The sequence below is a fragment of the Halyomorpha halys genome, unplaced genomic scaffold (assembly GCF_000696795.3).
Source record: "Halyomorpha halys isolate HHAL.00 unplaced genomic scaffold, Hhal_1.1 Scaffold567.1, whole genome shotgun sequence".
Lineage (NCBI taxonomy): Eukaryota > Metazoa > Arthropoda > Insecta > Hemiptera > Pentatomidae > Halyomorpha > Halyomorpha halys.
The window spans coordinates 272,854-285,181 of NW_027109033.1; the positions used below are offsets into that span (position 1 = coordinate 272,854).

At 32.7% G+C, this 12,328-nt stretch overlaps 1 protein-coding gene across 1 annotated transcript in view; it reads left to right on the top strand.

Annotated features, from left to right (window-relative positions):
* Positions 1–11,512: 11,512 nt before the first annotated feature.
* LOC106684293 (fibrillin-2) overlaps positions 11,513–12,328 on the top strand; it is a gene marked incomplete in the record, with an annotated part of 67,083 nt that continues 66,267 nt past the window's right edge. The window contains 1 exon segment of the mRNA XM_024358999.2: positions 11,513–11,587. Coding sequence (XP_024214767.2) covers positions 11,560–11,587 — 28 coding nt within the window.

Consider the following 12,328-nt stretch of genomic DNA (forward strand, 5'->3'; position numbering starts at 1 on the left):
ACCATCCATAAAGACCTAAATGTTCCTTATGTAACCGATCTAGCCCGAACCCGATATTATTCCTTCCATAATAAACTCCCTAACCACCCAAACCCACTCGTTTCTAAACTAGCTTCCTCTTCCATTCCTGGCAATCCTCTGAGGCGCCTAAAAAGAAGATGGCCTCGTGACCTTATATTGTAAACTGTTTTTAGAGTTCTACTACTGGGCAGTTTCTCTATATCCTGTATCATATCATTATGATCAAATTTACTGGTTGTATTTTTTTATACAGTTGTAAATATCAATAACTAAATAAAAAAAAAAAATTGTTTAATGGTTTTTTTTTCGACTTGTGAAGCAATACAGATTTAGTGACGCAATGGAAATAATTATATAACATAATTTTTATATATTTTTTAAAAATATTAACCCTTTCTTAACGGACAAAATTATATATGTCCACTATATAGAGTTTTACTGTATTGTAGTTTTTTTTTCTCACTTTAACTGTTTAAGTAATATAATTTCCTGATTAGATAAATTTATTAAATTAAATAAAGCCCTCGATTACTGATACGTAAAACGAAATTACTATAGAACCTTGGCCTGCCCGAAACAACTAACAGTAGAACAGACCGCCTTCCGTGATCCCATCTAATCAATTACAGAAGAGTCAGACATGCCAAATGGAAGTTAATCATTTCTTTCAGCATCGCTTTAGTTTCTCACACTCACGATTCAGTTATAATCTTTTAATTTATAACGGACACATACCGTTCTCTTAAGTCTTATTTCGAATAGGTCTCGTTCGTTTTTGAGTCGAAAAATTAATTTAGGATTCACAAAAGAATTCATAGAAAACGATGAAGAAGTGTAAAGAATTAAACAATAAAAAGTTTGGGTTTCAATGTATATAATAATTTTTAATTATTTATTTAATGTAATTTACAACTGTACAAAATAGTACAATAAGTAAATATGTTGTATGTTTCATATACACTTGAAAATCTTGGGAAGGAACCATCCATTGGTGGTACTTCAAACATTAATTTAAATTAGAAGGCCCCGTGGCCATCTCCTTTTCAAACCCCTCGTAGGATTATCAGGGATTGTTAAGGATGAAAGATTAAGAATTAATGATCAAGGATTTTACGTAGAATTTTGGATTGTATGGATTGGATGCGGGAGGAATTTAATGGTTTGGTAGAGCCCCATAGCTCAATTTCATATGTCCAAATTGGTCTGATTATCGTAGTGAATACTAATTTTTTGTAGTGAATGGGAAGCTTAGAGCGTTTCTCAAGTAAGTGTAGCAATCGGAATTCTTGTCGCTTCAGTCTTGTGATGATAATAATTAAAATTTTTTTTCTTTTTGAAACTAAGAAATATAAAAAAAAATGATAAAATCAGCAATATAACTGGTTTCAATTATTGACGAATTGCTCTCTATGAACATAAATTTACTAAAATATTATGCAAAATACTTAATTTTTTTTCCACCAGGCTTCAACTATAAATATTAAATGCATAAAAGCTCCTAGCGGATTTTTTGAGCAACTTGTTTTATAACCTTTCCTTCCAAAACTTTATGCTATTGTTTACTTCAAAGTTTTGATTAAAGTAATTAATTACAACATACCTAAATGAAGTGAAAAGTAGAAGTTGAGTGAAAGTTTGCCAGGAATCGAGGTGTACTAGTTGACAACTGTCATTACACTATTATTATTGTGATCCATTGGTTTATTAGTTTTGAAACATCCTGAACAATACTAACTCATTCAAAACACAAATAACGAGCAAGTAATCTAACATAAACAAAATGACGTGCTCAGATGGTCTTTTGCGCGACGTCATTCTCCATTTAACAGACTCTTGACCATGTTATATCGTTTTAACATGGTTAAAGAAGGAAATATTTCTCCATTTAATACGCTTAACATGTTAAACCAAAATATCATGAATACCCCTTATATATGTTTGCCGCTGTTCCTTCCTCCGGATTCCTCCCAGATCAGAATAGACAAGTGTAGAGAGAAGGTCGAAGCGGAGGAGAGAGGAGGTGCCTAAGATATAGATAAGAGAGGAGTTAAGTACTGCTATCGAAAGAGGACTTATTATAGTTCACACTACGACGCCGGCCAGTAATCTGTCTGCACCCGGGGTACGCGAGTGGCAACGCCCACCGGAGCGCTACGTTCCCACATGGTCTTTCTTAATGGCGATATCTTCACGCCTTTAGCCTCGTATTATTCTATTACTTCAGCTTTCTTTTTGTTAAACCCACTTAATCTGAATAGTTCGTCACGGCAAATAATAATGTTTAATATTCCTCACTTTAAAATGCCATAAACTAGTAAAACATTAATGGGAGATTGACTTTCTTATATAATAATAAATTTACAAGGTATTCCACTCCTTCCTATGGAGGAAGGAATTCCTGAATCTCAGAAAACAATGATGAAATTAACGAACAATACGATTTTAGGCGAAATCCTTCAAGCAGAAAGGAATCGAACGGTGTAGTTCATCACCTTTCTATAGATTTAAAAAATGCTTACGGTTCAATTGACAACCAAAAGTTGTATAATATTTAGATTAAACAGGGAATATCCAAAAAGTTAAGATATCTACTAAAAGAACGGATGCGCAAGATATTGAAATAATATTAATTTTTTTTTTATTCGGTAATCATTATTCCGTAAAACAAATGAGAATTTTGAGGTTCGGTCAAGTTTAAAACAAGGCGATTCTTTTTCATAGATATTAAGGGTATTGATGTGTTAAATGTTAAAAGTAAAAGATCGTGAGGAGCCTAAATTAAACTCTATATTATATGTTTAATTCAGCGGATAGCCAAACGGAATTTCTGAACAACTTGTATTCTAGTCTTGTAATCTTTATGAGATAATAAAATCTCCAACAGCTTTGCAACATAATCTTCCCACCTCCTCACTTTTTCCTTTATTTTCTTCCCTAAGTTTCCACCCATTATTTTATTAAAATTGAAAAACGTTATCCACCACCCTCTTCTATCCATGATGGGGGGTCAAGTTTTCATTTCATGGGACTACCATAAAAATAAAAGTCGACCGTAGGCCGGCTTCGAACCTGATAAGCTGTGAGTCAAGTCTATGCGTTCGGGAGCTCTCTCGGGCACAACCTTCCTGCTCATTTCTGACATACGGTGGATCATCTAGAGATAACCGACCTATCCTAACCGTGGTCGGGAGTCCAGTTTTCATTTCGTGGGACCACCACAGAAATGCAAAAGTCGACCCATCAGACAACTCCCTCAGCAACAGAAGGCCCCACAATAGCCTGTCTCTAAGATAATCCGAAATAGCTCCTAATATTCCGTGATTCATTTCCTCTAGTCATCTTCTAGTCTCCTTCCTCATTCTCCCTCACTTTGAGTAGGGATGCTTAAGACATGGAGGACTATTTAGTGAACAAGAGATGTAAAGTAAATGAAAAGAACAATGAACTGCTTAGTAAGATTCTTTAGAAAGGAGTTTGGAATGAAAAGACGCATATCTGTTTTGGGCCAGATCTGCAACGAATGGGATGTTACGGTCTTTGTGAAAGAATTTATTTGTGACGCAATAAGGAGCATCAAGGATTTTACGTAGGATTTTGGATTGTAAGGATTGGATGCGGGAAGAATTTGATGGTTTGGTGGAGCCCCATAGCTCAATTCCATATCTTCAAATTGGTCTGATTATCGTAGTGTATACTAATTTTTTGTAGTGAATTGGAAGTTTAGAGCGTTTGTCAAGTAAGTGTTGCAGCAATCGGAATCTACGAGCAGTTTCTTGTCGTTTCAGTCTTGTGTGTGGATTCCAAGTAAGTCTCTTGTTTTATTTAATTTTGTTAAAATTAACAAATGCTACTCAAATTGTCCATATCATTATTCTTAGAGGACCCTGAGTGTCCCTGCATAGCTTTACTTCTACAAACTAGGCACCTCGATACTTGATCTACTATTGGACAGTTACTATCATTATTTTGATTTACTATCGGACAGTTACTATCTCTATTTTGATCTACTACTATAACCGACAAAAAACCCCGTGTAAGCTGAGAAGAGGTAGTCAGCGACACCAAGTCCCACGGCCCCGATGGCCGCAAAATAATTACCCGATTAGCTAATGACTTTCTAAACATCCGATCGTGGGCACCTTCTTTTCTCAAACCGCAAACTTTCTGCTCACAGTTCGTTTTTCCATTTATTTAAAAGGCTTCTGCGGTCGTATATTCGTTTTTCCTATATTTTACTATTCAAACTACAACCTGATTTCTAGAGAAGCTATAAGTCCAGGAGGCCGGGAAACGAAAAATAAGTTCTTATACCCCGATTTTTTATCACTCTAATTAAAACTATATATACAATTCAAAATTGATGACTCTACCACCCATAGTAGGGTGGAATCAAAAATTAATTTCGGAGCTCCTTATATTTTAGAAACTACCGTCATTCCTTAAAACCTTTTTTTTAAAAAAATATAATTTACAACTGTACAGAAAAAAAATGATTATCTTGGGAAGAAACCACCCAATGGTGGTACTTAAATCTCCACCAAACCATCAAATTCTTCCTGTATCCCATCCTTACAATCCAAGACTTTGATGCTCCTTATTACGTCACAAAAAAAATCATCCATAAAGGCCTCAACATCTCACTCCCTGCAGAAATAGATATACCCCGTTTCATTCCAACATTCTTTTCCAACTTAGTTTACCAAAAACTTTTTTTTTTTTTTTTTATGTACAGTTGTAAATTTTAATAAATAATCACAATAAAATTTTTTTTAGGAATGTAGTTATTCCAAAAAATACAATAAGTAAATGTAATGAATGTGGTAAATATTTTACCAAGATAATCTTGGAAAGGAAGCACCCAACGTGGTACTTCAATGATTGCTTTAAATTGGAAGATCCCTTGGCAACTTCTTTTCACACGGAGAATTATCAAGGATTAAGGATGAGAGATTAAGAACTAGTTGGTTTTGGTGGGTAAATATTTCGGAATGAAAAGAGATATATCAAGGTCGGGCCAAATCTGCAAGAAGTGAGACGTTGAGGTCTGTATGGATGAGTTTATTTGTGAAGTAATAAGGAGCCTCAAGGATTTTACGGAGGATCTTGGATTGTAAGGATTGAATGTGGGAGGAATTTGGTGGTTTGGTGGAGCCCCAGAGCTCAATTCCATATGTCCAAATTGGTCTGATTATCGTAGTGTATACTAATTTTTTGTAGTGAATGGGAAGTTTAGAGCGTTTATCAAGTAAGTGTTGTAGCAATGGGAATCTACGAGCAGTTTCTTGTCGTTTCAGTCTAGTATGTGGATTCCAAGTAAGTCTCTTGTCAAGATCCTTAGTAGTGTATCTGTTCATATTAAAAAAAGATGCATTCAGCCAAGAGAATAGACGTTTACATCGGAAAGTAAAAAAAAACTTAATAGAGCTGCGTTAGATAGTTAAACTTAGTTAACCCGAGAAAAACTTCTTTAATAAGAAACTTTTTTTTGCAAATAATGAAAAATAATATTTTATGAATTTATTTTGACATCACTGAAACCACAATTACAACGAACTACGTGCAGATGTCTATTACCTTTCAATAGGCTAGTGGCACGATAAGGATGGCAATGATATTCGCAAAATGTTATTTTTTGTTCGAAAAAAAAACTTTTGGTTATGAAAAGTGTCTATTAGCACTAAGGGCGTAACCCACATCAAAACTAGGGAAGGAGAGGGACAAGCGCCATATCAGCACGGAAAAGGTGAATGAAACCAAAATTTTAAGAAAATTATAGATAATTGTCCCAGTTCATTATTAGTTATTACAATTAGTATTTGTTTAGAACAAATTTAATTTAATTAAATTAAAAATTTGTTCACTTCTAGGGGGCGGCTGCCCCCCTCCCTGTGTACACCCATGATTAACAGTCAAATAAAAGATAGTTAAATGCACTATGAAGTGGTTTATAATTAGTATTTTCTTGATATTTTCCAAAATAAATTCACAAAATATTGATTTATCGATGTTCAGAAAAAAAGTTTTGTTCATGAAAAACATCTCAGGAACTATTTTTTAGACTTACAGATGTCTATTAGCCCTTTTAGCTAATAGATATCTATTATCTAGACAACTATTAGCTAGATGAATCAACTATGAAGTGGTTTATAATTAGTACTTTCTTAGGATTAAATAGTACTTTTCTTGATATTTGTCAGAATAAATGAAAAAATATTAATTTCTTCATGTTCGGGAAAACTATCATCCAGGAACTCTCTCTCTAGGTATAGATTCCTATTAGCTACTTGAATGCAATATAATGTAGTTTATAATTTTTTATTTTTTTATTTTTTCCAAAATAAATTAACAAAATATTGATTATTGACGAGACTATATTTCTTGATGTCTGAAAAAAAATTTCGTTTATGAAAAATCATGTCTCCTAATAGACTATCCATTGCCAAGGTAAAAATCGAACCATTTTATAACAGAAAACCGCATTTTTTTTTCTTAACTCAAAAATGAATTTTTGTTAACTTTTGAAATAGACGCCATTTTTATTTCCCCTTACCATGGTAGGCAGAGAAATTAATTTTTGATTATTAATTATATTTTAAAACGGAAAAATTGAAATCTGTACAGCTCCAACCTATGAAGTGTTAAGGGTGCAGTACTTCGTAATGATAACAGTACTTCCTTAGTACTAGACTAACGGTTGTGCAAGGAGGTGATTTGGTCCGAATCACGCTCGACCATCAGATTTTTACCCAATTAAGAGTATCCAATTTATGAGGCTGGGTGAACCTCAGGAGGGCTCTAGGATCCACAGGTTTGACTCACGCATAGCATCGCAGTTGACCTTGGAGTTGGCATCGTGCCTTACCACAGTACCACCGCGTTCCCTTATATATTTAATTAAAATTATATATTGTTTTAATTAAATTAATCTAAACTTGAGATGAAGTTACTTATTTTGGGTTCATTGACTGATTGTCCCGACGCTGAATATAACGAGCATATCTAGGAAGGGCGGGACCAGACAACGGCCATAAGTAGTTTTTTTCCAAACAAACTACTTATACTGTTAACATTAAATAGTTCCTCCAATCCTTTAAAAAATAATTTTATTGGTGGAAGAACCATGTCAATGGAACTCCATGACAAATGAAGTTTTTCTTCAAAATTCCCTGTCTTTTCTATATCGGAAAATTCTTTGACTTTTTCTGAAACAGCATACAACCCGGATAAGGAACTGTTTGTTGACCAAAGGTTAAACAAGATAATGTGAACCACAAAATTAATGTTTATATTTACCTTGGTTAATATTTCGCCAGCTGGAATCCGGAATGTTTTAACCTTGGATAAATTTGGAACATAGCATACGCCAGCTGTTCTTCTTCTAGTCAGATTTATTCCGATGTAAATTTTGAAAGCTTAATAATTACAAGGATCTACTGATAGAACAAAACACGAGCCAGCAAACGAGTTCCAGTCGAGTTTTACTAATGACATGTTGGAGTCAAAGTGATGGCTTAGGAGCCAATAACAAATGATCGAACCTTTACGAATTGATTACTGAATATCGTTGGAGTCAATGCTGAGCCCAACAATCCATTTGACATCTGTATTAATATTACGGTGTTGGTTCTACAACTTTTCTTGGCAGTTTTCGTAAATGGTTTAAACCGATTATATTTTGTAATGTTTCAACAAATGTGATATCGTACAAAAAAAAATAAACATGACCTTCCACTCAAACTTGATTATGATTATGCTGGCCTAAATATAAAATATTAGTGAATAACCCTAGCATGATCTACAATTTTTTTCCTAATTACATAAGTGGAATTCTTTTGGGCGCCATATTTTGCTTACACGGAATCAAGTAAGGTACTACTTTTACTCGTAACATTGTTGATCCTTCAGAGACACATAGTGCTTGAGATGATTTTTTAGATCTTTAGCAGCCCAAACCAGCCTTCTCCACGTATGCCTTGGAGAGGTTTATTGCATGCATTTCTTTCGTATTGTCGATTCTTTCTATGTGCTTTTGGTCACTTGCCAACTATACTGGCATTCATTGTTGTGTATAGGTGTCCAGTTGGATTGCTTCGAGCAATATATTCCGCTTGTCTCAACCTCCTTGCCTTCATATCATGAGATATAGACTAATCAGTCTCTTAGAGCAGTTTATTGTTAGTTCTTCTGTAATTGTACGAAAGACTTTCCGTTTAAATCTCTCGATTTTTCTTTCTAAAGTAAATGTTAGACCCCAGATCTCACAGCCATATATCAGAGCTTTATCGTGGTACACCCTTAACTTCAGAATTTTAGAGAGTTTTCGAAATTCTTGAGATAAAATAACAAATAAATAAAGTTAAAGAATAATGGTATAAAGAACATCCCTTTACAGATGGAAATTAAAATATTACTCAAGAGTCCTATTTCATAATAAAGTACGAAATCGATAACATCTTTACCGGTTGGGTCCGGGCCCGAGAATTCATGGGTCCCAACTGTCCCCCTAGAAGTAGAAGTATTAACTTAATAAAAATTAAACTTTTTTTTAAAGCAAATCAGTGTAATAATTAATAAAGAACAGCAATAATTATGTATAATTTTCTTAAAATTTTTATTTCAATTGCCTCTCCGTGCTAAAATGGTACAACCTGATTGACTATGGCTGCCCCCTCCTATTTCGATCATGGGTACGCCCTTGTGTCCCTTTTCTATCCTTGGTACCTTTACGACCAGACTAAGCGGTGACCTGTTATAGCCATTTTTTTAAACCAATATACAAGTTTCCTGTGTACTTTTTAGAATTTGCGGCACTCCTTATAAAGTGAGAAAGCATTAATTCAGTAATTACCCTGACGAGTGAAATCGTTACCATGAGTACAATATCTTCAAGAATGATTAAACAGTTTATATTATTTATATTACTAGAAACTGATGTACTAAAATAAATAGATAGTTATACGCTAAAAAAAAAATATTATGATCAGAATAAATTTTGTAATTACCAAAAATATTTTATATAATTCATTAAATTTACTGGACAGAATTAAAAGTGCGGTAGAGGAAGAGAGGGCGTTGGCGATAGGTCCACGTGGCGGAAGTGACGAAACCCTGGCAGGATGTCATTGCTGCATCAGATCTTAGTCTAAATGCACTTTATCAGAGCTGGACAGATGCACTACTATTTATAGTATTGCTGTAGTCTGGTCAATACAGCCAGCCCTTCTTGCATCTTAACTATTCAACTCAACTTCAGCATCAATATCAAGTTCAATTTGAATTCCAAAGATGGATAATTTCAAACACTTGAATTTTCTGAGAAAGGAGAGGAGGGGGTACGATCAGTAAAAATATGCAAAGTAAAACTTAAATTATAAAAAATTCTCGTATTCAATCCTTACAATCGTACTACGTAAAATCCTCAATGCTCCTTACTTTGTCATAAATAAAATCATACATAAAGACCTTAATGTTCCCTATGTAACCGATCTAGCCCGAACCAGATATCACTCCTTCCATTATAAACTCTCTAACCATTCAAACCCCTTAGTTTCTAATCTTGCATCCTCTTCCATTCCTGACAATCCTCCGAGGCGCCTGAAAAGAAGATGGCCACGAGACCAGCTAATGTAAAATGTCATTAGAGTGCTACCAATGGGTAGTTTACACGCCTGTAACACTCCAATTTAACTTAGATCAGATTTACTAAATGTACAGTTGTAAATAGCAATAAATAAATATTTAAAAAAAATTATAAAATTAAACTTATATTATTGTCATTTTTACTTACTAGTGTATCTTTACTGACAGAATCCCCCGACCATCTTCTCATATCAATATACGGTCAAATATAAACACATCATAATGAATTTTTCATAAGTTTTGGAATAAAGCAAAACCTATTTAATTATATATGTTATAGCATCCTAATCGTTATACCTTATGTAAAATAGGTCAAACATTTTTTTTTTCAGGCCGATAATTTGGAGTGTATTCCAAATTCAGACCCACGAGCAGAGATGGGAATAAAATTGGATTTAGTTGAAACTAATAGCTAAAATTTAGATTCCTCAGCCCCCTCTTAAAATGCATTTAGATGAAAATCGTTTAAATGGAAGATAATACTCAATACAAGTCCAAAGTCCGCCATGGTGGCCAAGTGTGTGAATAGCGGCGATAATTATTTTGTTAGTTCATGAATTTATAAGTATTTTTAGTACAAGAGCCCAAGAGAAGAAAAAAGTCAGTTATTTCAACCCAATTTTTGATTGCTCTAATGAAAACTATGTATAATTACTATTTAAAATTGATGAGTCTGCTAAGTATAGGTAGGGGAGAGAAAAAATGGCGGCTGTTTTAAAACGTTAAAAATAGTTAATTTTTCATTTGGAGCTCTATATCTTAGAAAGTAGGAACAACGCTAGAAAATCGAAGAGTAATCAAATAGAAGAGTAAATTTTCTACAATATGAGCCCTAATAATGCTATTTACGTTCAAAAGTTCTTGAGATATAGCTTTTAAAAAGTAATATTTCATAAAAATGTACAAACTGTATTGAAAGATCAGTAGTTAGTGAATTTATTTTGAAAAATGTATATATCAAAAACCATTTGACGTACAGATGTCTATTAGCAGTAAAATTAAAGCTAGTTTAATGAGCTATAAAGTAGTTTATGATGTTTATCTTCGTAGAAGTAATAGTTTTCATGAAATTTGCTAATATAAATTGATTTATAGTTGTTTGGACAAATTAGCCAAATTTATATTTATAAGCGAATATCATAAAAACTACTACCCCTAGAAAGATAAGTATCATAAACTACTTTATAGAAAGTTAAATTTCATTTATCTTGGCTGCTAACAGGCGTATGTGCGTCTTATGGTTCTAGAGATATATTTTTTTTTTCAAAAATCACAAATTTTACACGAACAACTAGAAATTAACATTTTGTGAATTTATTTTGTCAAATATCATAATAGCTACTACTCAAACAAAGATAAACATTATTTATTATTTTTAGTAAATATGGAGAACTATTGAAAGTAATTAGCTCTAGATAGATTAGGGCTAATATTTAAGAAAATTTACTCTTCTTTAAATAATGTCCTCTTAGGTTTTCTTATATCGTTGGTAGTTTTTAAGATATAGAGAATGAAAAATTAATGTTTTTTAAGGTTTTGAAATAGCCATCATTTTTTATTCCCTCTACCTATACTTGGCAGACTCATCAATTTTAACTAGTAATTAAACATAGTTTTCATTAAAGTAATCAAAAATTGGGTTGATATAACTCGCTTTTTTTCTTCTCAGCTCTTGTACTATTTGTATTTACAACTGATAACATACGGGTCCGAATTAAGATATCAGTAAAAATAGATGAGGAACCCTTCATGATAGAAAACGTACTTTTAATTATAATGAAAAAATTAAAGAATATAATTAATTAAAAATTAAACATTATTAATATTTTGAATATTTTCTGTTACAGGCCTAATATCTGCAGGACAGATAAGAAAATATATTGTTGCCCTGGATGGCAAATGATGAGCAATGCTCTCTGCGTAATACGTAAGTATACTTAAATATAATTTTATGAACCAATCTTAGTTATCAAGCTAACAATATTATTTTTTAATAATTAAAAAATAAATCAATCTCAGTAATTATAAGTTAGTTTGTTCAAACTGACGGATTCAAGTTTGAAGCAAGGAGTGGATATTCCTCTGTGTTCTGAAAAACGTATGAATTGAATTAGTTAATTATTATCTAATAAGAGGACGATTCTTAAATTATTTAAACCTATTAGGCTTCAGAAATAGAATACTATTAAAATTAGACTTATTTTGTTCATCTATATTTTTAAAATCGCATGTATTAACTTTGAAAAAAAAAACTGAATCGCCAACTTCCTTTACTTTGACGATTACTACATCATACATATTACTTACAAACAAATTGAAAATATACGACATTCTGCTTAGACTATATGGACTATAGTAACTTATTTTTTACTCTTATCATTGTTTATTCAACTTTATTTTATATTGATACTATTTTACGGCTTCTTTCGTTTTATTTAATTTCTTGTCACTTTATTTTTACATATTTATCCTAGTTTAAATTGCCTTATTGTTGTAATATTCTCAGGTTTTTTTGTATCTTTTTAGCCCTGATGAAGCCCTGCAAAGTGGGGCGAAATGTCGGAAAATAAATAGTTGTAAACTATTTTTTTTTTCTGATGAAAGGAATATGGTCCAGGTGCGGTCAAAAAAACTCAAATAGTAGAATTATACTATTTTAATGAGCCAA